Source organism: Neospora caninum, chromosome XI (assembly GCF_000208865.1).
Source record: "Neospora caninum Liverpool complete genome, chromosome XI".
NCBI lineage: Eukaryota > Apicomplexa > Conoidasida > Eucoccidiorida > Sarcocystidae > Neospora > Neospora caninum.
The window spans coordinates 4925399-4953041 of record NC_018397.1 but is presented as its reverse complement, the minus strand read 5'-3'; the positions used below and the strand labels follow the sequence as shown (position 1 = coordinate 4953041).

Below are 27643 nucleotides of genomic sequence, written 5' to 3'. Positions count from 1 at the left end.
CCTCTGGCGGCATCTCCACTGCGTGTGCCTCAACACGCATTCCGTCCCAGGAGAAGGCGAACACAAGCTTCTCCATCTCCTGCGATTCGGCACTTGGCCCGAAGCGAAGTCGCTCCCCCACACCCTCCCCGGCGCAGGCCCCACCGACGGCCCAGCTGTCTCCCTTTCTTCCGTCTCGTCTCCTGCTTTTCCTGAGGCTGAGCCGGCGGCCGAGACGGGCAGAAACCCCGAGCGCTCAGCGGGAGACGCAGGGAAGGCCACGCGAGAAAGGCTGCTGCGTGCTCGGCCCCCTGGACTTCGAATCGTGTTGCCGAGTCGCGAGGACAGCGAACCGGAAAAGGCAGACGGCCAACCTGCGAGCGCCGCGCTGTCTCGCGTCGCCCCGGCGCCGTCTGTCGCCTCGCCTCTGGGCGGCAACGCCCCCGCAGGTCTGATCCCGCCGCTTCCTGCGAAGAAGAAAGGCCAGGATGGGGCCCACCCGCTGTCGCGCCTCGAGCGGAGACAGCGAGAGGCGCGGCCGTTGTTTCTTTCCTCGTTCTTGCATTCGAAGTTTCGAGATCGAGCCGCCGAGGCCGGCTCGCCACCGCCCCCGGGAGATCCGCAGAGGCGGCCTCCGGAGCGGGGCCCGCTCGCCAGCGACGCGGACCAGTCTCCTTCCGCGGGGTCGAACGAGGAGCGTCTGTCTCTGTCGCTCCCAGACGCGCAGGAAAACTCGGGGCTGGAGGCCGCAGGGCAAGTGGCGCTTCCGGGGCGCGTCTGTCTGTACGGCATGGATGCCGATCTGCTGATGCTCACGCTGTCCCTGCACCGGTCCAATCTGTTGATTTTACGGGAGCGGCAGACGAGCCTGGAGCGCACGCGCGCTCAGGCGCATGCAGAGGCGGTCGCGAGGGCGCGGGTGAACCCTCACCGCGCTGCAGCGCTCTTTGCCAGCGGCAGGCAACGCGGCAGAGCGCGCGAGGAGATAGAGGAGATCGAGGACTCTGCGGCGTGCGAGCGCGCGCTGCTGGTTCCGACGCGGCACGACTTCCTCCAGTACACCTCGCGCGATTTCGAGGTCGTCGACGTCGACGCGCTGCGAGGCGAGCTCCTTTCAGGGCTCCGCCGCGCGATCGCCAACGGAGACCCCGTGGCCTCTCCGCAGACTCCGCAGCCGGAGCCCGCGGCGGGGGGGAGGCGCGACTCTCCAGAGAAACCTTTCCTCGCAGGCTCACACACAGAGAAGGAACCCGCCCTGCGCCGAGAACAGGCCTCGAAGCCGAAGGCGCCGGCTAGCACCCACTGGCTCGACGGCCGCCGCGTGCTGGGCGACGGGCGTTTCCTCGACCCTGAGCGCCTCATTGATGACTTTGTCTTTCTCTCCTTCTTCGTGGGAAACGACTTCTTGCCGGGGCTGCCGCACCTCGACATCTTTCAGGGCGGCTTGGCGACGCTCGTCCGTACGTACACTGCGGCGCTGCCTGCGCTCGGCGGCTACTTGACCCTGAAGACGAAAATCAACCTCGAGCGGCTCCGCCGGCTGTTTCAGATCCTCGCGCTCTACGAAGGCCCGCACTTCGAGAGCCACATCGACTCTGCGCTCCTGCAGAGCATCGCGCGCGCACAAGCTGGCCTCAGCTGCGGTTACAGGGAAGACGCGCGGCGAGACGACCTGTTGGACGAGGCGAAGCGCCGAATCCGCCCGCTTCTGGCGAATGCCCCACGAGCACCTCCCAGAGAAAACGGACGCGAAATCGACTGCACCGACCCTCACGCCGTGCTCTACTACACGTCGAAATTTCCTCTTGCCACGCTCCTCGGAAGGCCAGAGACCCGTGCAAATCGAGACGGTCCGTCTGCTGCATGCCCGGCTTCGCCCTCGCGTTCGCTGTTCGCGTCGAATCTATCTCGGTCGCCCTGGGCGGTGCCGTTTGCGGACTTTCGGGCGCGCCTGGCTCTGGACTACGTGACCGGTTTGTTTTTTCTGCTGCGCTACTACCACACGTCGAAGCCTTGCTGGTCGTGGTTCTTTCCTCACGAATTCGCTCCGCTCTGTTCGGATCTCGCGCGGCTAGATCCGGCGGCTCTCGCGCGGTCCGTCGCCCTCCCCAGCGTTCGGGAAGACTTCAAATTCTCGCCTTATGCTCAGCTGCTCGCCGTTCTCCCCGCCTCCAGCGCCGCGCTCCTCCCTCGGGTGTACAGACACCTGCCGCGGGAACGTGAACTCGCCGACATGTTTCCCGACGGGTTTCCCGTGGACAGCCACCCGTTCCACGCGCTTCGCTTCGACTTCAAACAAGTCCTAGAAGACAAAAAAGAAGGCCAAAGGTCTGCGACCGACCACGATGCGGCAGCGCTACCAACCCAGGCTTCGTCTGCTTTTTCTTCGTTGCCCTCTTCTCTCTTCTCTGAAATGGATGTTCGTCCGGCTTCCGCAGATCCTGAGCTCGCAAAGTCTTCGTCACGTTCTTCCTCTCTCACGTGTGCTCCTCCGTCTCCGTCACGAACGTCTCCTTCTTTGGAGCCCCGGCTGGACAGCCGAGAACGCGACGCCATCGCGTTAGCGCTCGACGCGCATGCAGATCCCCGCTTTCTCGCGTCTGCTCTTTCGGCCGCGTCTGCCGCCTCCCTGCCCTCGTGGCTGCACCGGCCGATTCTGCCTCCTCTCGACATTCCCAGGTTGTTGGAGGCTGCGCGCGGGGCAGCCCGCGCGGCTCGGCGCGGAGAGAGAAGCAAAGAGGCCGCAGGTAGCCAGGGAGCGGGGGAAAAAGGCCGAGAAGCAGAGACTGGCGAGAGCGCGCCGACGCTCGAGCCACGGCGAGGCCGCCGAACAAGCAGACAATTCAGCGTCTCGCAGCCTGATGAAAAGCGAGAAGGCCGGGATGCGAGGCCGGACGAGGTGGAAGAGCCGACGGAGACACCAACAGAGCAAGGCTCTGGCGGCGGGAGAGAACAGGGAAGCCACGCGGAGAGAGAAGGCGACACGCCGGAGGCTCGAGGGGATGTGTATGCGGACAAGATGGGAGCAAGCTGGGGATCGGAAGAAGACCGCATGGATTCGGGGCTCTGGACTCTCCAAGACGTTCTGCGAAACCGCATCGGGAAACCAGTCATGTTCTGGCCGCCGGCAGCGTCTTCGCTCTCACCGGTAGGGCAGAAGAGGCGCGCAGTGCCGGCTCGAGGTTCCGCTCAGGAGAAGCGGGTCTCTAGGAGCGCAGCAGGCGTACCGGCCGAAACAAAAGCAAAAACGGAGAGCAAAGCGCGGCGCCAGGCGACAGGCATTTTCGAGACCAAGCGAAAACGGCGAGGACGAGCTGCCGGGGGGGACGAGACGAAGAAGCCTGGCGGCCGTGAGAAAGAAAACGGGAAGTTGACCGCGAGTGGAGACTCCGACGGAGACAGAAGGGCCAAACCCGCACAGGGTCAGGCGCAGAGTGTACAGAAGAAAGGCAAGAGGAAGCAAGGGCCGCGACGCCAAGAAGCCGCTCCTGAGAGAACAGGAGACGAGGACGGAGTCGCCGGTTCCGGCGGGCTGAAGCAGAACGCGCAGGTACCCACGAGAGGGAGGCGACGCGCCCCAAAGCGAAGAGCCACGAGTGCGGACGAGACACATGGAGGGGACAGCACAAAAGATGCTTCGGGTGGAGCGCGCTCGGCGAAAGCAAACAAATAGCATGGAAACAGAGAGACGCAGAAAGAAAAATTCGCAACAGACACATCGATACGCATATAGAAGGGGGCATCTGCATGTTCCACATTTACTTATACTCATATATATATATATATATATATGTTATGCGTTAGCATATGTTTATCTTTTTCCATCTTATATGCGTCTGTGGATTCCGGTGAGAGACTGCTACGGAAGAGAGGAGATTACTGGATGGAGACGTAAACGTAGACGGGGCACTCGCAGGAACTGTGGTCATCCTTCCACTAGCCTCGATCTTCTTTCCTCCGGTTCTGACAGAGGCGTGAAAGTCGAAGGCGTGACCAGGGAAAGTGGTGAAACGGAGAAAAGGGGTTAGAATCTGCAAAGGCGGATGTCTCTCGAACACGCGGAGATCGTTTTCGCGTTTTTCCACCCAAACGCGCCTGTGTCTCAGCATGGAAGGCCGAACGCGTTCTCCCGAAGCGCTTTACACTGCAGTCTGGTCTCCCTCTTTTGTCTTTCTCGTTTCAATTCCAACGCGTTTTTGTCTCGAGTCGTCCACGTGTCTCCTGCCGCCACTTGGGTGTCTCGTGGGCGCCACAGAGGTGACCGGCAACGAATGTACAGCAGAACTCTGCTAAGCATTTGACTCTTTTTAGACTTTCGTCCATCTCGTAGTGTAGAAGCTCCCCAGAGAAAGGGATTTTGTTGAAATCTAGGAAGGTTCGAAAGAGATGGTACGTCTCGCAGATCCCCTTCAACGCTTTTTCGGTCCATACGTCAGCCGATTGTTTCGCCCCCAACCGAGAGAGAGACCCAGGCCTTCCTCCTCAGAGACTGGAGCATACCGGGCGAACTCAGCACTTCTCTCGAAATTCGCCTCGGTCTGTGTGTGCGACTCGCTTTCTCTCCCTTCTTCTGTACAACACCTGGGACTGTAAGAAATCGGCCGCTCGTTTTTAAAAGCCCTTCCTGCGCTTTTCCCCACCGGCGTTCCCTCCGAGCGCCACTCGATTCTCGATAACTTCATGTGTCGAGCCCATGGGAGAAGACACTCCAAAGCGCTCTGCTCACTTCCGCTCCTCTGCTCACTTCTGCTCCTCTGCTCACTTCTGCTCCTCTGCTCACTTCTGCTCCTCTGCTCACTTCTGCTCCTCTGCTCTTCTTGAAAAATCTCGCCTCTTCGCTCACGCTCGCGATGTTTTTCTACGTTTTTTCTGGTCCCCCGCCTCCGGGAGAAGCGCAGGAGGCTCTCTCTACACAATACAGAGTGTTACGACCACGCGCCTTCTGAGGCGTTAAGATTCTACCATTCGCCCAGTGTTTCATCCGACGGGCGCGTCGCGCCTTTCCGCGGCAGCAGTGTCGACGCGGGATTCGTTCTGGAAGTCGCGGCGTCTCACCTCACGTGTGCGTGTCCACAATGTAAGGCTCGAAGTGAGAAGGCAAAACACCATACATCTGAGAAATCGAGAGCTGTGGCAGCAGAAGATCAAACCCAACACTCGTAAAAACTGGCGAAGAGCACGACCTTTGATAATGCAGATCACACGGTCTGCACCACAGTGGCGCGGTTTTCAGGGGAAGCTTATAATCCTCTGAATCAAAATTACCCGCAAGACCTACGCGAGGCCGAGAGGGGACGCCGCACGGCATGGTGTCCGGCGCGACGAATCGTCGCCACACCGAAAGGATGGCGGACCGTCAGGCGAGGAGAGAGAAGGCGTCTGGAAACATCTCAGGACATCTTTTGGGCCGCGAGCAGGCATCCTGCGTCCCGAAACCCGTGTCAACGTGTCGTGTCTGCTGTCCTGCTGCGGCTTCTCTCACGGATTTTTTGCGTGTCTTCCCTCTGTGTCTTCTGAGGCGTCCTCTCTGTGTGTGCGAAGAGGAACCGCATCCTTGAAAGCGCCTTATTAAGGTGGTGGACAGTATCCCGTTTTTGAGACGCAACGGATTTGCATGCACGAACCAGGCCACAGACACCGAAAGAGGTGAACGCTGCATGCAGAGGCAGTTGGAAAGGCCGAACGCCGCTCAAGATCAAATGCTTCCATGTGTGTCGAGCTCGACCCGCTGAGAACTCACGGGGCAAAAAGGTAGCGGAGACGCTTTCCTCGCTCCTTATAATCTTCATTCTCGCTAGCGTTTTTCCTGCCTTGGTGGAAGAGGCGTTTTCCACGATGCTGGCCATTGTCTCCGTTGCCTCGATCTCTGCTCCGAAAAGACCCCGCAGCAGCAAGGCGCTTTCCTCTCAAGCTACAGCTGGAGGACTTGCGCCACGGGGGGCGAGGCGAGGAGTGCATCGAAGCAGTTCAGCAGCCACGGCACGTCGACCGCAGGCTTCGCGCTCTTTTGCGAAACGTCGAGTCCAGAGCCCCTCTTTTCCCCTGATCCAAGATCCTTCCCGCAGGACGCGGGCTTTGCGTCTTTCTGGAGACGCGCAGCTTTCACGAGCAGCATCCGCAATTCTCTCAACGCAAATGGAGCCGCGAGCCGAAGAAGAGACTCCAGACTCGATCCATCTCGCGTCTGCTCACCACTTAAAACAGACATGAGAGAAGAAGAGGAAGGGGAAGCAGAAGAAGAGGAAGAGGAGGAAGAAGGGGAAGAAGGGGAAGAAGAAGACAGTTTTTCGACGGTGGGTGGTGCCAGAGAGGGAGAGAGAGAAAGAAGAAGAGAAGAAGGGATATGAAGACGAAGCAAGAGTTTTACTCGTCTTCTGAGGAGGAGCAGGGCATCCTGCTGACCGTAGGAGAAGGCGAGGGCAGTCGTTGGAGGGAGCGACAGAGCAGAAATCGCCGGAGGTGAGAGAGCACGTGGACTAGGCGCATGCAGAAGAAGCGACTGCCAGTATGGAAGATTCGGTGACAAGTGGAACGAGAAGAAACCACGGACACCGAGAAAAGCTCGAGGAAGAATTTGAAGGAAAGACGGGAAAAGACCGCTCTCTTCCGGTGAAATTGTCAGCTGAAGATGAACGGTCTCCTCCCCCTCCCAATTGAAGCACGACGATGCCGAAACGGAGCAAGAAGACAAACAGGACGAGCAGGAAAAAGGGACGAACGGCGAGGAATAGGCAGGACGTTGTGGGCCAGGAGACGATTCGGAGAGGTCAGAACATGCCGCTGCGTCGGCTAGGTCTCTCTCCGCTATGCGCTCATCCATTAACCATCGGATGCCCGTGACGGAAGTGTACAGACACTCGGGTTCTCGGAGTTTCGTCTCTCGAGAGAGCTCTTCGTCAGCTTCATGTCCAGTGGCAGGGTACACGCGAGGTCGGCTCCGAGGTGACGCCCTTGCAGTCTGTCTCCCTCTTTCCCCCCCGTGTTCGCTCGGGAAGCCACCGGCAGAGAAGGCTCGCGATTCCTCGCTCGCGCCGTCACGGAGAAACGGATCGAGGAGCAAGACGGCGAGGTGCGGGGCAGTCGCGTACAACGCAAAGGCGACGAGCAGGTTCACCGCGTGGTGTATAGACACCTGGTGGACGCTGACGCTACAGACGATGCCGTGAAGGATTTCCAGCTGCTCGGGCCACGGCAGGAGCGACGCGACGAAGGCGAAGGAAACTAGCTCTCGGTCGAAGACTCCCCGGCAAAAGGTTCTGCGCGAGCAAAGCGGCGCGTTCAGAGCCTCGCCCTCCCCCGGAAGAGCTTTTCCCGTCCTTCCCCTGCCGGCAGGCGAAGCAGAAAGCGAAGGAGTTTGCGGTGGGAGAAGAAGCCGATCTCGCAGGCCTTGCAAGTGCCAAGTAGGGACGACCTTTTTGAGAACGAGGTATCCAAGAACGAGAGCAGGGAGGTGCGCGACTCCCTCGAGGGTGTCCGTCTCGGACGCGTCGTGCGAGCCTTTTGCCTCCACAGGTTTTCCTGTCTTTTTCCTGCCTCTCTTGACAACGAGGAGAACCTCCAGCGCCTCGGCCAGGTGAGCGAGGACGGCGAACGGCGCCAAAACGCGCCCCTCTCGCGCTCCCAGTCCTCGCTTCCCGATGGCTCGTTCCGTGCCCTCGCCGTCGGGTGTCTGTACAGTGCGAGGGCTTGCTGCGGGTTCCCCTGGGCGCGCCTCCGCTTCGCGTTCCGCACTGGAAGCGACAGCAGAGGCCGGGGCGAGCAAGGCAGGCAACAGCCACTGCCCGAGGAGTTGCTCAATTTGGCGCAGAGTCTCGTCCAGCTCCTCCTCTGTGTGGAGAGACAGCGGGGAGCGGGCCTCTTTTCCTTCGCCGAGAGGCGAGGTCGCGGCGTCTCTGCTCTCCAAAAACGCGAGCAGGACGCGTTTTAGGGCAAAGAGGGCCGCGCCCCACAACTTTGGCGCCCGGTGGGGCGCCTCGAGGCCGCGTGTGAAGATGTGGGCGAGGAGACAGATCGCCTCGTTTCTCGGCAAGGCCTGGAAAAGTGCTGGGAGCTCTGCCAAGAAGACAAACTTGACGGCGCGAGACAGAGGAGACTTTTTCTGCGAAGAAGCAGGCGAAGAAAATGGCGAAGGCAACGGCGAAGACGCAGGTCCTCTTGACAACTCCCAACGTCGCTCTGGCGCTTCTGGCCTGCGTCCAAGCCTGTGCGGTGCATCGTACCACGGCTCTTCTCCCCGCGAGGAGTCTTCCTCTCGTTCTGTCCGTTTTTCTTTCGGCTCCACGCCTTCGTGCTCGCGATCGCCTTCCGGCGCCTCTTCCGCCAGAAACGTCGCGAAGGCCCAGGAGCTACACGCCTGCGCGAGGAGCGGCGCGTTGCACGCGTGAGCGCCGGAGACGCGCAGGAGGGCGATCTGCAAAGCGCAGAGCGCTTCGATCTCCTCGTCGCGGTGTCTCGCATCCGCGCGGACACCCCGAAGTCTTCCCTCTCGTTCTGCTTCGTCGCTTGATTCGCGTGCCTCTCGCGTTTTCCTCAGACACGCAACGCCTGTCTCCTCACTACACCTGTCGCTGGGGGAGCCAGGCCGGGGTGGACTCTGTGAGCGCGCAGGTGCTCGATGGTCTCCTCTCTTTCCTGGCTCTCGAGGCCTTTGGAGCTCTTCCAGGCGCGCGACTGCCATCCACCAGAGGCGGGCGAGCGGGCCGTGCATGCCCCAGTCGGGGAGCGGCGGCCGCACTGCCCCGAGGGCCTCGAGGAGCGCGACGAGGTGGGCGAGCTGCAGGTGGTCTGTGCGCGTTTGCGGAGGACAGATGACGGCTCCGGAAGCAGACGCGAGCGATTCAGACCTTCTCAAGCGCCCCGCAGGCTCCGCGTCCGGGTCTCTCGAACTTTCCCGCGGAGCGTGGAAGCGCGGCAGACGCGCTGCGCGAGCTGCACGGAAAATCTCGTCGAATACGAACCGCAGGAGAGAATGCTCTGGGAGAACGAGGCGCGCACTCGGGCCGCGAAGGCCGCCCCGAAGCGACGCCCTGAGCTGTAAGTACAGCTGACACAGCACCAACGTTCCCTCTGGATCTGCCGTGCGCGGACTCGTCTTCTCGCTCGCGTTCTTTATCCGAACGAGGGGCGTAGCCGGAGTCTCGAGCTGGTCAAGAAACTGCGCAACTGCGCCCGGAATCGCCTGCTCGCTGCCCCACCCGTCGTCGGCCGCGTCTTCAGCTTCTCCGTCCTCGGCCACGACCCCGGGGCGCGCGTCCACGTCCTCGAACGCAAACCGTTCACGCGTCGCCGTCTCGAACTGTGCGCACTCCTCGCTCGACGCCTGCACACTCTCTGCCGCGCTCTGCAGCCGCGCCAGCGCGCGCCGGAGAAACACGTCGACCGCCGGAACAGACTTCCAGTTCGCAGTCGAGAGGTCGAAGTCGCGAGGCTGGTCACTGGCCCTCCCGGGGCTCTGCAGCAGTGTAGGTACACCCGCGAGGGCGGCGACGGCGAGTGCGCGCATGGCGCGGTCGGCCAGAGAGCTGGGCGAGACGAACCACGCGAGCAGCAAGTCGTGGAGGCGAAGCAAGGAATCGCCGATTCGCGCGAGGAGTGCTGCGGAGGAAGCACGCCGGACGGCGTGGAAGGAAGAGAGAGGCGAGAACGAGGCAGAATCGAACGAAGACACGGGCGAGGCGCTGCGCAGGCGAGAAGCCAAGAAATCCGCGAGGGAGCGAATCAGGTGCGCGACGGCGAACCAGCAGACGGCCGGGGCAGCGACGTCCGGGGGAGAAGCCGCAAGCAACGAAACGAGGGAAGAAAGGAAACTGCAGACTTGGTTGAGATCCAGAACTCCGCACTCCAGAAGCGCAGGCAGCAGCGTCGACAGAGGCACCAGCGCAACAGACACCGGCGTGTCAGGCGCGGCCGAAGAAGACGAAACAGCCGGACCAGCGTGCAGTGTATGTGCCGGCGGACGTGTCTGTTTTGCCGTTTCGTTTCGAGGGGCTCCTGTCCTGTGCGGCCTGCCAAAGAAGGCGGCGGCCAGCCTCAGCACGACGCTGTGGAGAAAGGAGAAGAAGACTGTCGGGTCCGGGACGTTCTCGGCAAGAACTCGGGCCACGCACGCCAGGCCGACGAACCAGCCAGCAGGGAGTGTCTCCAAAGGGAGTCTCCAGATTGCAGCTTCTAATTCCTCCAACGCGTTTGCTTCAGAAACGTCTTCTGCCGAAACATCGACAAGCATGTTGGGGTGTTCGTCTCGCGGGCTCTCTTCTGGATCCTGCCCAGGATCTTCTGCGTCCCCAGCGCGCCGTCTGGCCTGCGCCTTCAACGCTCGGATGCGACTCCGCGCTGCGGCCTCGCCCCTTTCGCAGCTCGCGTGACTCCCCAGGTGTACGTACAGCCGCAGGAGACGAAAGAGCTCAGACTTGTTGGTCGGCTGCGCCCTCGCATGCGCAGCAGCGGCGATGTAGACTGTCCCCTGAGTCGCCGCGGAGGAAGACGAACGAAGAAGGAAGCAGCAGATCGGGAAAAAGTCGGGGACAGTTATCGAGGCTCCATGGAGAGTCGAGAGCGCGACGAGGCACCCCGCGACGATCCTGACAAAAGACGGAGAGGCACAGAGTGGAAAGAGAGGAACAGTCTTCTACAGTCCTCTATATACTCCAGTGGCTCCTTTCACCAGTCAAGGGGAAGGGCGCAAAGACAATCATAAATGTAAAAGAAAAAGGGAAAGGTTCCCTTGAGTGTTTACACATATTTCAAGCCCGAAGGAGATGGATTGTTGCACGCATCTTTGATAAACAGATGTGCCTTTTCGATAAGGCCACCGATGAATATGCGTGCGCGCATGCAGAAATATCACACCACCAGGCTCAGAGGTGCCCACCAGCACGTCTTGTTTTCCTTCCATCGAACGCCTGAACGGGATTTCCAGCGAGCCACGCGACACGCAAATCCATTGGCACCTGCATGGAAAGTGACAGTCTCTGTCTTTTCTCCGCTGCTTACAAAGGCAAACGCCCACGCACTCCCCGCCGCTGCCTTCCCCTGTAGGGCTTACCAGTCAGGTATCTCTCGGGTGTCTTCCACTGCATCGACAAAAAGGCACCGCTGGAGTGTCTGTACAGCTCGCGGCGCCAAGGGAGGGTGGACAAGAGCGAGGGAAGCAAGAAACGAAGTGAAGGCGGAGAACTGCGGCGGCCGTTGCTGCGTCACTTTCGCGGAAGAATTCAAAAGGCACGGCGCAATCGCCTCGAAAAGCTGCTCGAGCTCGCGGTCGACACCTGCGCGGTTCTTCCCGCGCCCAATTAGCCGTCCGTCACTCGAAAAAACCAAACGCGTCTCGCTGCTCGGAAGAGAATCCAAGTATCTGAGAACGGGACGGAGGAACCAGGAGAAACAAAGAAAAGCGAGAATGGAGGAAAAACGCACAGATCACTGCGGCAACCATAGACAGACACAGATAAGTACATACACAGAGACACACATGGATTGAGAGATCTACATATATATATATATATATATATATATATATATATATATAGGTAGGAACACATATAGATAGGGATGCAGATAGACACGGGAAGACACATTGAAAACAGAGACACAGATGGCTGATAGATCTCCTCATAGATAAACCGATATGGATATATGTGAGGCACCTTACTCAATCAGGAGTTCCTGCCACATCCGCGGGAAGAGCGGCAGCAGGAGCGGATGCTGGAGACGATTGGCCGAGGCCGCGGCCTTGATCTGCGAGAGGAAGGCGGCGCGTCGGCGGTCGGCCAACAGGCGCTCAGCGGCTGCGCCATTGCCTGTCAAAACAACGTTAAAAGCCTCAGAGCGGGACGGGATAAGGCCGCCGCGGGGTAGGGCAAACCGCGAGGGGCGAGATAAAAAAGTGGCGGATTTGAGCAACCTACATGAAAAATGTGCCACATCGGTGTTCGTATTTTCTCGATTTGCGCTATACAGTTCTCGCTCGACGAAGCGTTGCGGGGCGACAGCTGAAGCCTTGATGCCAGGAAAAAGCCCGTTCACTTTCCAGGAGACCGCTCCTGGTCGCGAGGGGATCGCAACGGGAGACGCGACAGGACACGAGCCTCGCCGCGTTCACGAGGGAGAATGTGGATGGGCTGTCAATCGCGGACGCAAACGCAAAGCGAAAGACGAGAGAGAACGCTTCGTGCCTGCCCAAAAAGAAGAACGAGGTGCGGGAACAAGACGCGATCCAGAATCAAGAGTGCGTGTGTGTGGTGTGGCTGTGCTTTCTTTCTGCCTTGCCTCGGCTCCTTACGGTCCTGGTTCTTTCTCCCTCCTCCTCCTCTTTGCCGACCTTCTTCGATTCTCGCTTCTCTTCCGAGCTCACCTTTCTTCCGTTGAGGATCGGCTTTGTGTTCTTCGAGGAGCACCATGGAGACGACCGCGGTCTCTCCATCGATATTCCCTCCTCTTCCTGCGGGTTCTCCTTCCTCCCGGTCGCTGCGTGTCTGTCCTCCCCCGCTGTCCATCTGCTCCGCGGCCTCGGGGTGCGCACCTCTGCTGGCCACCGCGTGGGAACTCGCTTTCTGGCCGCTGGCCCGACCGCGCTTCTCGTGGAGCAGTCGCAGGATCTTTTGCAGGCACTTGCTTCTGCCTGTCTGAGCCGCGCCCTCTCCTCTTCGGCGGCCCAGAAGGCTCCGCTCCTTCCGCATCGCTGCGGCGAGCGCGCGTGCCGCCCCGCGCACCGAGGGGAGCGAGAGAGGCAGGAGAAAGAGCGACGCGAGACCCGCAGATGTGAGGAAGCGGCAAGTGGCCAGAGGGAGCGAAGATGTCTTCTCCGGCTCGCGGGCCGCAAGAGCCGCGCGACTTGCGTCCGACAGGCGCCCCGAGTCGCCTTGCTGTGCGGCGTGTCTCCAGCTCTCCGACCGGCGAAAAGATCCCCCTTCGAGGCTCCGCGCCTGCGACTCCGCGAACGGCGATAACGCAGTCGGGAGAGCGGCTTCTTCGCCCGCAGGAACGGCGGGCTGTCCCTCTGCATCGTACAGAACGAGCACCAAGGGACTCGCCCCCAGGAAGGCCAGACTCCGCGCCCGTGCGCACGCACCCAGCTGGCAAATCTCCTCCATGAGCCCCAAGGCCTCCAGCAGCTTCGCTTCCTCCTCGGCGGAAAGCGGGCCAGACGCGACACAAGAGGAAGAGACGGAAGAGGAAGAGTCTGCGTCGCTGCGGGAGGCGTGGAGGAGGCAGTCGATGTAGGACCGCAGGAACGCGGCGACTGCGCGGGTGATTTCTGGCGGTTGTTGGAAAACATTCAAGAGGTTTTTCTTTTCGAGAATACGCTTCACTTTGCCTGGACACAGCACGCCAGCGAGGCAAAAGAGAGAAAGCAGGTCGACCGCTTGGGCTCGCAGCGACACACTTTCAGCCTCGAGAGCCAGTTGAATCTGCGGCAACGCATGCTGGAGCAGAGGCGCCGCGGTGCCGGTGCACGCGAAGCCGGAGCTGCCGCGCGCGATGTCTTGCACAGCCTGCAGCATCGCTCGGCACACAGCTAGCTGGCCACGGTCTACAGACGCCGCGCCCCCGCGCGACAGAGAAGACAGAGAAGACAGAGGAGACGGCGGAGACAACGGAGCCAGAGAAGGCGCAGAGCAGCAAAACGTGAACAGAGGAAAGCTCGCACACGCCTCGGAAGGAGACAGGAGTTTTGAGGGCGACAGGTCTCCGAGGAGAAAGAGCCGAGTAAGAAGCGGATGGAGAAGGCAGGCTCGGAGAGCAGGGGTGAAGCGAGAAGGATCTAGAGGAGCCCACAGCGCCAAGGAGGGGGGACAGCTCTGACGGGAAACCGACGCGTTTCCACAAGGGAGAGAACACGCAGAGGAAGAAGCAACCTCAGTCGATGCGGGCGGAAGTCCGCTGTATCCGGAGATATCAAGGAGAGCTCGGTAGGCAGGAGGAACGAGATATTTGTCGACGGGAAGAGCGGCGAGGACGTGACCGATCAGCGCAACGACCGCGACCTGCTGGACTCGCCAGAGAGACACCAGAACCTCGGTTCGTCCCTCTGCTTCAGATCGACTGCATCTCGCCTGTGTATCTCTACCCGCCTCTGCAAAGCCCGAGAACATCCCCGATCTCTCTGGGTCGCCCTCGCCGCCTTTTCCTTCGTCGTTTGCACCCCAGTGGGTTCGAGCCGCCGCGCCAAGAAAATGGAAGAAGCGGGAAGGAGAGACGGCTGCACACGAACACAGCGACGAGCAGAGAGCGTCTGCTTCACGTTGCAGGCTAGCCCCGTGAAGCCGCTCGCTCGAAAGCTCTGACTCGCCGCCCTTCTGCTGTCTCTCTTCCTCTGGCCCTCCGAGAGCGCCCGCCGCGCGACTCCACGTCTTGGCCGTCTCCTTGCTACCCGCCACCGTCATCGTGGGGTCTGTTCTCTCGGTATTTTGACTCTCTGGAGTGTCTCCGAGCGCGGCGAACGCGCGGGATCTGAGGGCGGCGAGGAGAGGAAGCGCGGGGAGATGCGATGCGGCAAAGTGCAAGATCGGCAAGGCCCGCTGCGCCTCCAAGGGCTGCGCCTGGAGCGTGGCCAGCAGGCTCTTGCATGCATGGGCTCTGTGTTGGGGGAATTCGGAGAGCAGGAGAATGGAGAGAAGAAACGAGACGAGGCCGTGGTCGCGCGAAAACACCAGAGGCGACAGACTCGTGGAAAAGAAACTTCCGCTTGAGGCAGAACCACCCTGGAGAGGCAGCAAATACTTGGCCGCTTCTCCGCCGTCCGACGAAACCGAATGAGCAGCAGGCGAAGCCGAACAAGACGGAGAAGGTGAAGACTCGCGTCGGAGATACCCAGCGTGCGTGGCGAGTTCGACCAGAGGTCTGTCGACGGCCTGGTGAAGCCACAGAGTGGCAGAAAGCCAGGCCACGAGGTGCCCGCCTGCAGCTTGCCCGAGGCGAGCCGGCAGCCCGTCGGGGTCCGCCGAAAATCTGTCGCTGTTCACGTGCTTCTGGTCCGCTTCGAATGGGAATGCCTCATCTGTGTGGGGGCTGAGAAGGGCATGGGCTCCACCTTGAAGACACGCGTGGGCCGCGCGAGTCGCCGCGTCGACCAGAGACGCGATGCGACGAAGATGCGAACTGTCCGCCGGACAGGTTTGCTGGAGACTCAGGAGGGGAACGAGGAGCGCGAGATGCGAAGAGAACAAACTCAGGTTCATCGCCGTTTGAGCCTCTCGAGGGCCTCCTGCCTCCGTGTCTGGGGCTTCAGTGAGCGAGGCGAGGAGCTCGAGGAGATGGGCGCATGCATGCAGAAGCGGCTGAAGTTCTTCTTCGCTGGGAAACTGCCAGAGGAGCCAGCCGAGGGAAAACGCGAGAAGCCGCACGCTCCAGACGCCTTCCGTTCCCGCTCGAGCGCCACTTCGCGACCCTCCTCGGTGCGCATCTCGATCGCCGCTGCTTTCCACATGCGCAGCCCCGCGGCTCTTCTTCGCCGTCTCCCGTCTCGCTTCTTCTTCAGCCAGACCGGCGATACGACGCAGAATGAGCGTCGCATCTCGCCCACTCTGACGCTCGAGACATGCGCGGTGAAGAAGTGCAAACGTCAGTTGACTGCTGAGGTCGCCCACCACGTCGTCGCTCGGAGTGTACCTACACCTCGACTTGAGAACCCGGTGCGCGGCGTCCCAGCATGTGAGGAACCCCGAAAGCTGGTCAATGGTGTGCAGCTGTTGAAACACAAATCGAAGTAAAAGCCCCACCGTCCGGTCTTCCCCGTCTCCAGTGTCCTCCGAGCCGCTTTCTGTCCGCGCTGAACATCGCCTTCGACCCGCGTCTCCACCTTTTCCGTCTCTTTCGTTTGTGTGTGCTTGGTGTCTTCCTTCCGTTTCAGCTGTTTCCTTCCCGCTGGTCTCCTCCTGCGGGGCGTGGTCCTCCAGCAAACCTTCGCTCTGCTGCTGGTACGCCAAGGGGCGCCCGTTGCTCGCTACTTTTACAGTCGGCAGGCAGGCGAAAGCTGCTGGGCCAGGCCGTGCATGCGTTCGCCTTCTTTCCTCGGCCTCGACGCACGCCGCAGCTGCCGCCAAGAGACGCTCGACGGCGAGGGCCCGCGACCGCGACTCTGGCGCCCCACATGCCCGCAGGGCGTCCCGCAGGAGGGGAAGAGCCAAATGGACGAGGACGTCGTGCCGAAAGGATTTCGAAGAGAACTCGAGCACTTGCGCCAGGGCATTGCAAGACAGAGCGGCATTTTTGTCGACGAGGGCCTCGTGTTCTTGTCGCGGCGGCAGACCTCGACGCGAGGCAGACCGCTGACCTGCGTGGCTCGGTTTGATCTTTTCGTCTGTCTCGACTTTCGAGCTTCCCTCAAGGCATTGTGTGTGGGAGACGTCAGCAGACGAGGCGGAGAAAGAAACGGGGGAAACCGGCGGTTCGGTTGCGGTGGCAGTTTGTGTAGCCTCCGAAGCAGAGCAGCACGCGAGAAGAACATCGCCGAGAGGCTCGAGAATGGAGAGAACAACGCGGCCGTCGAAGGCGGCGAGACGCTGGAGCGCCTTCGAGAGGAGACTCGCGGAGTTGGAGAGAACCGCACACGACGGAGGAAAGACCTCGCACTCTCCGGTCTTCCCTCGCCTGGTCGCAGAGAGAGCAGAGTGCAGCGGAGGCACGTGCTCCGCAGACGAGGCTGCCGAGCAGCGGAGAACCGCGAGGCGGCCCGTGAGGGCCGCCTGCAGGAGCGAGGAGAAGAACAGCCGCTGCAGGCCTTCGGGGAGAACTGAAGCCAAATCGACTCGAATCAAAAAATCCGACGATTTGGGAGGCTCAGCGCTCGGATCCTTTGCCCGCTCCAGAGCAGCGGCGCTCGCAAGAATCTCATCAGTGACACGATGGAGCTCAAGGAGGCCGGAAGACACGAGCTGGACGAGGGCGCTGAGCGCCGCAGCCCTCACAGCGGCAACGCTGGCGCGAACGGAGGCGAGGGCCACCCCAGGGTGGATGAGCGCGCCTATGAGAGGTGGGAAAGCGTCGAAAACTGCGTCACATCGAGAGGTGTTTGGAAAGGACAGGGACGATGAGAAAATAGAGACGGAAGAGCCCGCAAGAGCCACCGCTGCATCGACAGACGGCAGAAATGCAGCTTGCTGGAGGTAAGGGGCTCTGCTGGCTCCAGAAACGCCTCCCCAGTTAGCCTCTTGGGGTGTACATAAACCGGGCGAGAGCGAGTCAGCCAACTGCCAGGGGGAACGCAGAGTGTGGAAAAGCAGGGCGACGGAAGCCTGGAGATGCGCAGGGAACGCCTGGTTTTCCTTCTCGAGGGCCAGCGCCAGGAGCCGGTGAATCGCTTCAACTTGAAGAGTGGAAAGAGGCAGAGAAAGACGGCGGCTGATGTCTGTCAGTTGCTTCGCAAAGCGAGGTGAACAGGAAGCAAAGAACGGGGCTACTGAAGGGGGAATCGATGACGGACACGCAGTCCCGCTCTGCGCGGAAGGGCCGGCGCCCTTCGCGCTCCTCATAGCGCCCCAGTCGCCACCGACGGACCGTCAGTCCTCTCGGGAAAACGTACAGACGATCACGAGAGACAAGACAGCTGCGTGTTCGAAGTGGGCAAAAAAGCGGGGGAAAAATGACCGCGCGACTGACTGGGAACCGGACGAACGTGGCTGCTGGGGGATCTCACTGGTCCAGGGGGGCGCTTGAGAGTGAGCAGGCGGGAAAAGGTGATCTTTGGGGTGTCTCTTAACCGGGCCACCAGCCCGACGTCAATCTGTTTACGTAGCCTGCTCTGGTCCGATGAGCTGCACTGATGGAGTGGAAAGCCAAGTGGAGTACGGCAGTCCGCTGGAAGTTTGCTCCGTCCATTAAGAGCCGTGAAATCGTGTTTCTGCGCGGTAGTCGCAGCTGCATGTGCTTCCTTGTGTTCTACGGGTTCTAAGAGGGAAGAGCGAGGCTTGGCCGCGTCGCCTCGCGAAGGCGCGGATCGGAATGAAAAGAGAGGACTTGGGAAAAGTACAGGTAAGTGAAAGACGACAGTTGGTGGAAAAAAAAGATTTAGCATTCCTGAAAGGCCAGCTTGGTGTAAGCTTCCAGCAAGATGTGCGGCATAGTGCATGCGCCTCGTGCATGCTGGTAGCCCAGTGCACATCGCCGGCGGTAGATGCACGGAAGGTTGCGTCGCACGCTACTTCCAGGTTTTTGACGTACATATGCACGGGAACTAAAATTGAACCTTGCAGAGCAGGAATGTGTTCCACGTCTTCCCCCTTCAAAGCAAGCTGCCATCTGGTAGACAAGGACGTCCGCACACTCTATAGGATGGGCACTGGGGGCATGCGGAAACAGCTGGGGCCAGCTTCAACAAACGCGGCCATTCTCTCTTAATTTTTTCTTCGGTTCCGACGAGCCGTCTCATCCGAAGCACATTAGTTAACTTTAAATGAGTGGCTGAAAGGGGGAAAGAAACACACAGCAAATGAGGAAGGAAAACTCCAACTGCACGGCGAAGAGCAGATACACAGTTCCGACACACTACTGCAAAGAGGCGTCAAGAAGCCGGCAGCTCAGACCGACAGGAAGAACAACTGGAAATAAAAACAGAGCAAACATGCACATTTTTAACCTGGAGTCGTCTCCACAAAACATGTCGTGTGGCCTGGAGCAAGCCGAAAATCTAAGAAAACAAAACTCCGAGACCGGGAATTGAACCCGGGTCTTCCGCGTGACAGGCGGAAATACTAGCCACTATACTATCTCGGACGACAACCAACTGTGAACAAACGTATATGCATCGCGCGTTTAGCCGGGATATTCCGTAACTCAGAGAAAAGGTGAAAAATCCGAGTGACAATAGACCCAATGAACTTTCCTAACAAGCTGACTTGCGAGTGCTTAGCTGGCCTCTTGAGTGAGGTCGGGCAGGACGCTACAAGAAATATTTAGGCTATTCTGTACACTCTTCCCTGCAGACGACTGGGTTTCTACAGGTGATTTTGCTCATCTGAGTGTCATGGTGCTACATTCCAAGAAGAGATGCGAAAATCTGGAGCGTAGAACTCTTCAGCCAGGTCACTTGTCCTGTAGGAGTAAGGGTCCATTCAGGGAATCGTGACACCGCTATCCAGGCCACGGCTCTGTTCCATTCCGAAGACAGCCCTGTTTCCGTTACATGAATACGATACGAAAAAGAGTCATTCGACTTGATAAAGGCGAGAAAAAAGTGAGGCCCCGCCGCGCCTGTCTTAGCGCTTTGTCTTGTGAAGCCTTTTTCGATGCACAAAACGGTGACAGCCGGCGTAAGTAGAGTCTCGGTTTGCCCGGGCTGATGCTCCAAATACCTGTCAATTTGCAGCGCCCATTTCTCCTCCAGAATCACCATTTTCTTCAGAAAGCCGAGTATCTGTGTTCAAATGGCAGCACCCCAGAAAAAATTCGACGAATAGCACCCTCTCCTCTCAGATAAGGAGTTCGTTCCGTTCACCAAATCAGGTAAAAACGAAAGGAAAAAAGCTGATGTGCGACGGTGTTATGGGCGAGAACCCAACTTCTGGGGCCTGCTAACGCCTCGAGATGCGAGAAAACGACATCCAGGTGACCCACGGCCTCGGTAACTGTCGGCGTTTCAGCGAACAACCTCTGGACGACAGTCCTTTACAGCGAGTCGAGACAGGAGCACGTGGACACAGAAAGAACAGGACGAGCACCCTCACATGTCGTTGCTCCCTGGATAGCACAACAGATCTCTCACCTCCTTTTACCCCCTCCGGCCTCGAACTGCGTGCAGCGAAAAACGCGAGGCGCCTACCTGTAGCGCCGCCGCAACGATCCTGTCAAAAGGCAATTCAACGAATAGTCCGGTTTCACTTGGAACTCCTTGGTCCTGTTCAAAGCTCGAGGAAGAACGGCTTCATTCGTTTGTTCGCGTTTTACGATCCGTAGCACAAAATGGCCTTCACTGTGTGTTTTTCTGTTAGAACGCGAAATCTTGGTTCCGCTCTGATGACCCAAGCAGCAGCGGTCGACCCGAGGTACATCACTACAAGATTCTGAGAGACCGGGCATCGAACGACGGGGCCCCCCGCGTGTTTCAGGGTTGAGTTTGCTGGAAATCGGGTTTGGCTAACAGAAGAGGAAGTTGGATGCGACAACTCACAAAAAGAACCGCGAGTTTTGTCGATGTTTCGTCTCTCGGATCAAAACGGGGAAAAAATGAGGTTCCATGAGCGTCTACGCACAGAAACGCCCCTGTAGACGCCACACAGCTATTCAGCTATTCGTGATTTCCATCCCACTCCTCCGTGCCCGTTTCCCGGCCACTCCTTCATCTTTTCAGACCGCAAAACCACGCGAAGCACATCGCTCGCACACAAGAAAGAATGAGATCTGCCGAAACTCTGGCGGGCTTCGAGCCTCCTCCACTGACTGGCGTCCCGTAGTCGGTCCAAGTCCCCTTTCCTTTTTTCCTTTGAACAAGAACAGAAACACACTAGCTCCACTACCTCCAAAAGCAAAGAGGCTATGCTCCATACGAGCCTTGAAACACAGAAAAAAGCGACGGCCCTACTCCTGTGTCTCGTTCCATGCTTGCCCAGCTTGCTTTTCTCATCCACCGTTTTTTCCCATGCTCCAGCTCTCGCGTAGATGTCTATCCAGTAATTATGTAAATCTACGACTGTGGGGGACCCATGAGCTCCACAACCCCCCCCTCTCTTGACTGCGAGAGCTGCAGCTATTTCCTTTGCTTTTTAGCTGTAGGCCAACAAACTAAAACGCGTAGTGACCTCCAATAGGGCACCAGCCGCACACTGATAAGCGGCGCCGGCCGCTGGTTCCAGCGAAGGAGAAGCGGCGAGCAGCAGATTTCTTCCGGTCTAGAAATGGAAACGTGTACGTCTCTGTCCCCACGTCTCTTCGTTTCCCTGTTTCCCCCTCTAAAAACCGAATTTCCCCTGAACAGAAACGCACCACTCGCTTCTAAGCGAGACAAGAGGCTCGCTCTCCTCGGTGTAGGACGGAAATCTCCCACGAAAAAACAGAACAAAATTTCCTTTTTTCCCGCTGCACATGCACTCCTCACAACAGCCATAACGACATCAGGGGACCTCACGGCGTGGCCTTCCGCCGCACTGCAGCGAGAACAAAAAAGCAACCGACGGGAGGAAGGAATGACTCGCTTTGTTCAACATACTTTGTGCGAATGCAAGGCAGGGTCGGAGCAGAGAAGCGAAAAAGCATCATGACAAAGAAAAGGGACACAACGCCGACCGATACACACGAAGGTATAGACAAAGGACACACGCGCTCGTTCGACTGTTTGCAAACAAAAACAAGTGCACGAACGCATGCGCGTTCAGCGAGCCTCTCGTCTGTCCTGCGTAGAGGGCCGGCACCGCTGCCGGCCAAGGGAAAAACACCAGCAAGCTCCTCACGTTCTTTGACAGGGAAACCGGAGCTGACAAACTACAAAACAATAGAGGCATTTGCGCTCGCTCAAGGACAATCCACAACCCTACAGTTCTCGAACTGACCAGCAGGAAAAAATCGCGAATCACAGACGCCGAGGCATCGGGTGTCCAGGTAGCGCACACGCCACTGAACCCATGATCTGGAAACGCCCGGCCGCCGAGTCGACGGACGGCCGATACACCGGTACATCAATGTGGATAAGCAAAAAAGCTTCCTTGTGACATGAACGCGCAAGTCGGTATCTGCCTGCGCGTCGAAACACCACACTGTTCGTGCACGTCAGCGATCCGCAAATTCCCTCATGGCGGCAGGTGCGAGGAGTTCCGCAGGCGTTGCGGCGTGAAACAGCCCTTCCCCAGCGGGTTCTTTGACAGTGTCAAGTTGAGAAGAAAGACGAGCAGCCTCATTTCCGCTTTCGCTTGGTAATCGCCTCCGCGGTGGGGTCTGCGCTGTCGCTCTCGTCCTCGCTCCGAATGTCGCCGTGAGCTTCCACGTTTTCGTCTGTACCACAGGAAAGGGTGGAGGGGAAAGCACTACGAGCTGCAAACCAAAACCCGCCATGCCCACGTCCTCCCTTCTGGTGTATCCACGAGTACCGTGGAGGGAGCGCCGAGAAACCATCCGACACTCGAGTGGAGACGCATTTCTATCGCGTTCGTTAGCAGGCGGCGAAGAGGCGCTTTCTCTGGCCCCGCGCCTCCATGCGAGAAAACTAAAAAAAACCTCGCGTTATTCCTCTTCGCTCCCTCGCCCTGGCCCTCGCCCGCCCACGCTTACTGCCTTTTTCGTTGAGAAATCTGGCCACCATGCGCAGGATAAGGCCGAACCAATACACGTGCAGACCCTGAAGGAAGAACAAAACTGCGTGCGCGGAGTGAGAAGCCTCGCGCTGCGGGGTCCCCGCAAAAGCCATACAAACGAGACCAGCCGAAAAACCCTGAAGCACGACCCACGGTCTGCATGCGCTAGCGGCGAGAAGCGAAGCTGGAAGGCGGTGCGGGAAGCGCCGGGAAAACCGCCGGAGAGGATACGGAAACAGCGCGCCCCAAGCAGGGGTCTCCGTGGGGACACACGCACACGGCTACCCAGACAATTGCAAAACAGTCGAGAAGCAAACACTCCTACACATGCACATATCTGCCTGCATCAGCTCACATGCACATATCTGCCTGCATCAGCTCACATGCACGTATCTGCCTGCATCAGCTCACATGCACATATCTGCCTGCATCAGCTCACATGCACATATCTGCCTGCATCAGCTCACATGCACATATATGCAGGTATGCAGATATGCAAATGTATGTGCAGGCATGTATGTAGATATGTACTACGTGGCAGCCTCGTTTTGGGGAGACGACGTGTTTTCGAATGAATCTACACACTGCATCCGTCTGAGTGTAGATGCATACAGATACGGATGTAAAGATGGTCATATAGGTAAAGGAAGTGCATAAATGTGCGGAGCTGTTGTCTTCCGCAGAGGTGTGCAACGTACGACAAGGACGCAGAGAAGACACGGGAGGAGGACGCCTCCGGGAAAGCCGAAGCGGTTCTTGAGGCGGCCGTTGGTGAGGCGGTTCGTGTAGGAAGAATCGATCGCGGGCCAGACGCAGTAGAAGGGGAAGAGGAGGAGGCGAGCTACCAGGTAGGAAACGACGAAAAAAACAAAGCCGCATTCGACGACGAGGGAGGGAACGTAGCAGTACTGCACAGACTTGCTCCAGTACAGCAGGACGTCCACCCAGTCATGGAGGATGAGGATGACCTACGAGAGCAACGCACCCCACACACACACACACGCGAAAGGTCGGAAGGAGACACGAGGGCAGCACCTGTACCCCGGTTGGAAGAACCTTAGCAGACGGCATGAAACCATGGGGCGCCTGCTGGGGCCATCCTTGTCTCTTCTCCAGAGTGGGGCGAGAGCTGCCGAAAGCGAAGTCCGGACGAAAGAACACAGAAGAGACTGTTCGAGGCCTGGAGGCCCAGGCGCGCCGAGACAGGTGTGGCGACGCAAAAGCAGTTGCGAAAAAAAGCTGAGGTCGCTCCCACGCGCTTCGGCCACAGCTCCCACCGCTCGCGCAGGTAGGCCGCGATCCCCTGTGTCTCACCAGCCCAATTCGCCAATAGGAGCACGCGTAGGAGAGGCCAACGAGGCAGACTGTGCTTGCGTGGTGCATGATAAACACGACGTGGTCGGAGCGCCGGGTCTCGATGCGGAGGAAGACAGCACAGGAGATCCAGAAGGCGATCTGTGTCAAGTAGTAATGCCGCAGTGCGACAGAGGGGAGCAACAGAGGCCAGCCGATGGACCCCAGCGCGTACTCGGCCTCGGTGGTGATCCAAAACCTAAAGACGCATGCAGGAAACGAGGCCAAGTGTCCGTGTGCGATTCTCGCCTGGCATGCGTGTCTCTTCAGCGCCGAAATGGAGTTCGAGAAAACGTCCCCGGTTCATGGTGAAGCCGAAAGAAGAAACGAGAGGAAACAGCGTTGAGAAGACGGACAGACCTGTTTAGTAACTGGGTGAACGCTTTTTACGCCGGTAAGCATTCGCAAGAAGAGAAAACACACGTATGGGAACTCCGACGAAAGAGAAGAGCGAACCCAAGAACAGAGAAGAACAGAGAAGAGGGCAAACGAGAGCGAGGGACCGGCCACAAAGGAAGCCAAGCGAGACTCACCAACGGCCTTCAGGATGCTGAAACATCATGCGACTCCAACCCGGGGCTTCCGGAGTTCCTGCCTCCTGGACGATTACCCATACGCCCCACGAGAAGGAGATTGTGTGCCACAGGGCGTACCTGGTCAGCAAAGACAGGAAGACACATGCAAGGTGGGGAAAACGAGTCGCCCAGCCAAACGGCTGCTTTCACGCGCCAGAGAAACACTCGTTTCGGCTCGAAACCGACGAAGCCGAATGAGAATGAAGAGTTCCTTACAGTTGGAAGGAAAGCGACGACGCCGGCCATCCGGAGTGAGCCCTCGACAAAACGCACGAGCAGACGAAAGGCGAAACGGCATGGAGCGGCGAACGGTCACGGCGCAATCATTCAGCCCGCTCAAGAAGCATTCTGTACGTCAAGAGAAACACGGACTTCCGAGAGACGAACTGAGTCCTGCGTCTTCCTTAGACTCAACAAAAAGCGGGAAACAAGACTCTTCCCAAAAGCCGGAAAGACAAAGGGAGCCATGCACGCGAGATGGCAACAACGAGAAGGCGGTCAGCATTCGGTACGCTTCGCATCCTGTTTTCTCCCGCACAGATCTCCTGTACAACTCGGAAAAAGACAGGTGTAAACGGAAAACAGAGACTCGTCTCTCTACATGCCCATATACATATATAGACATATATACGTAGCTAGGCCTAGAAACAGGCATATGGAGATCCGTAGAAATAGAAGGGTACATGCGTTGCATGTGTGTATGAGCACACGTTTCTTCGAATTCTCGCCAGGCAAAAAGTAGGGGCATAGAGGGGGATTTTTGTGATCTTTATCCTCGACTCTCTCCCCGAGGCAACGCCGTCGACAGAAGGAAGAGACGAATGCCAAGGGCTTTCCGATTTTTCCCTTTTGGATTCGCTGCATAGGGAAGAGATATCCGGGAGTCCCTTACCAGAGATTCTCCGCGAATTTGCAGAGCTTCCCAGGTTTCACAATGTCCGCCTTCTGGCCGAAATATTTGAAGACGCTGAAGCGCGGCCTCCAGGCCGGCAGCATCGCCCCACTGACGAACAGGCGCAGAGAGCAGAGAGCGGCGCACACCTGCGAAACACAAAGAAGGCACACGTAGCGGTGAAAGAGAGCGAAATGTCCGGACACAGCCGACCGCGAAACACGAGAAAGTCGTGCACTATCGACTGGATACCCCGTTGAGATGCGAAGCGGGCGAGAATGTCTAGAGGGGAGGGGCAAAGAAGGAAGGACGTCCACCACTCGACGTGGCACAGGCGAAGATGAGAAGAAAGAGTCTGAGGCAGCATAATCGAGAAAAAAAAGCAGGTAGCCAGGCAACACGGTACACAAAGCGCCTGTCGCGTCGCGCGAGGAGCCCCGAATCGACGAATTCCAGGACGACTTAAAAGAAGAAGACCCAGTGAGGGGGTGCCTACCAAGACGATGAAATGAGCATCTGCCCAACTGAGCGTCGGATTGAGGAGGTACAGATCCACGGTGGAGGTTCCATTTTCGCCCTGGCGAACCTGCTCCCTCAGGTCGTCCACGTAGGGGTCACCGAAGCGCACCAGCGTGCCGTCGGGAGCGTAGCAAGCCTCTTCGAATCTGCGGAGATCCTCTGGGAGAGACTGGTATGGAACAGGCGTCATTTTTGTCTTGGGAAGGAACTCGAGGGGAAAGGGTGGGAAAACAGGCAGCGGAACGGAGCGAAAAGACACGGCTTCGACGTTCGATTCAGAGGCATCCCGTGCTCCCAAAGGGAAGAGCACACGAAAAAACTGGATGGCGGGTGCGTCGAGCAAGTCCCGAGTTTTGGGTCTCTGATTTCTGCGGCAGACGAAACGCCGGAAGAAATCCCCCGAGGACGGGTGAAAAAAAGTTGGGCCGAAAACAGAGGACCGATACAAGTCGTCTACATAGATGTGCTGCTTCTGGGACCTCAGAAAAGGCGCGGAACCGAGGACGCAGAAACCCAAGGAAGCTTTCTTTCCTGTTGCGACGAAAGCATTAAAGACAGCTCAACACACGAAAACGGGACCCGCCACACACCGAGCGGCTCCTCCTCGCGTCCTGGCCGGAGTTAACCTCGCTCCGAAGAAAGGCACGCTCGCTTTCTGCCCCGCGTCACATCCCATGAGTTAGCATATTCTTGACAGAAGCCGAACAGACTGTGGAGAATGTCGCCCGCCGTCAGCTGCCAAACGCAACCGTCGACACCCTCGAGACGCCGTTTGGGGTCTCCTGTGATAGAAAGGAGGGAGCGGAACTGCGCGTCGTTTGGGGATATCGATGCGTTCCCTCTCCGCGCCGAGAGAGAGATCAAATGGACGAGCGTCTATTACTGGGCCAACTGGGGCCTCTACCCTATTCGTTTCGGGTGTGTGTGTGTGTACACTGTATCGCTTGGGACGGAATTCCGGAGAACGCGGGTGTCGCGACCTCCAGAAGCCTTGGATAAGACTTCTCAAGATGTCTGTAGACGTGGGTTTTCTTCCCGTGACGGCAATGACGAACGGGTCTATTCCACGATTCTTCTTCACTCCGGCTGTCGGGTGGCTGTCCGCGAGAGGTCCGAGTTTGTCCGTATATATATGTATATATCCAGCGGAGCGATATCCTCTCCAGCTGCCACGGAAAGTGACTCCACGATCAAATCCCTTCTGACCCAAAACGCAGGGACCGGGTGAAGCCGGAGTTCTTGGAACGTCCCCGCGTCTCTCGAAACGTCCTGTCCTGAAGGTACGACTGCCGGGCAACCCACAACGTCTCCTTACAAATCCTGGAGTCTCCCTCTACGGTCGCAGTCTTGTTGGGGACCGAAGAAGAGTGCTGAGATAAAGAATCGAGCGCCGAAGAAAAAACGCAGACGAATGATCGCGATGTGCGATGTGTAATCCGGGGACTCGCCGGTGTCTCCGCGTCTTTTTCGAGGCAGAGAACGTGCGAGCATGCACGCGCGCGGCAGGTGAACCTTACACACTGCTCTCGTTAAGCCTCCTGTGTCAGCAGAAGTGTGTCGGCCATGAGACGTTTTCAGGGAGCAACATTACACACACGTGTGCAAGAGTGGAAAAGATGCGGAGAGGGACGGGAGGGAGTTATGCTGGAAAGCGGGAAACGCCCGGGGAGGAAACGAGATGGCTTCGAGGCCCGACACGGAAAAGCAGAGAAGGGAGCTCTATTCATCTGACCCTGCAATCCGGGAGAAAACGCGGAGACTTATAAGTTGACGGCAGAATGGCGAAAGTGTGCACATGTGGATTCACAATCTGGCGAGCGACACACTCCTTTTTCGGGCCATTTCGCGCGCGCAAACTCCCGCCTTCGCTGCCGTTCTGTCTTGCTAGGGTTCCTCTTCTATTGGGCGATGTCTTTGCCGCTGTCCTGAGTGGGTAACGGCTCCCCGCGCCTTCGCGTTTCCTTGGTCTTTAACGCAGGTCTCTGTCTTTTCTGTCCACCCATCTCTCTTTCCCTCTGGCTGTTCGTGTATTTTGCGCCTCCGGCCTTCGCCAGCATTATAGATCCGTCACAGACGAACGGGGCGCACACGAGTCCCGATACACCCGA

At 58.6% G+C, this 27643-nt stretch overlaps 3 protein-coding genes and 1 non-coding gene across 4 annotated transcripts in view; 1 reads left to right on the top strand and 3 right to left on the bottom strand.

The window, feature by feature from the left end:
* The window catches only part of NCLIV_058940 (putative XRN 5'-3' exonuclease N-terminus domain-containing protein), a gene marked incomplete at both ends in the record, with an annotated part of 6281 nt that extends 2629 nt beyond the window's left edge, over positions 1 to 3652 (top strand). Inside the window, one exon of the mRNA XM_003885450.1 lies at positions 51 to 3652. Within this exon, the coding sequence (XP_003885499.1) occupies positions 51 to 3652 (3602 nt within the window). The remainder of the gene's footprint in view (positions 1 to 50) is intronic.
* Positions 3653 to 5890: 2238 nt separating this feature from the next.
* On the bottom strand, positions 5891 to 17450 carry NCLIV_058930 (conserved hypothetical protein; the record flags this gene model as incomplete). The annotated part of the gene is made up of 4 exons (XM_003885449.1): positions 5891 to 10559; positions 11024 to 11332; positions 11630 to 11777; positions 12332 to 17450. The coding sequence occupies 4 exons, from the start codon at positions 17448 to 17450 to the stop codon at positions 5891 to 5893; spliced, it is 10245 nt and encodes a 3414-aa protein (XP_003885498.1).
* A 1168-nt stretch (positions 17451 to 18618) lies between these two features.
* Positions 18619 to 18690, bottom strand: NCLIV_t130011. The gene has a single exon. It is a non-coding gene; the product is annotated as a tRNA-Asp (tRNA).
* Positions 18691 to 21695: 3005 nt separating this feature from the next.
* On the bottom strand, positions 21696 to 25725 carry NCLIV_058920 (hypothetical protein; the record flags this gene model as incomplete). The annotated part of the gene is made up of 7 exons (XM_003885448.1): positions 21696 to 21826; positions 22174 to 22240; positions 22895 to 23164; positions 23511 to 23748; positions 24083 to 24202; positions 25017 to 25165; positions 25513 to 25725. The coding sequence occupies 7 exons, from the start codon at positions 25723 to 25725 to the stop codon at positions 21696 to 21698; spliced, it is 1188 nt and encodes a 395-aa protein (XP_003885497.1).
* Positions 25726 to 27643: the final 1918 nt, after the last annotated feature.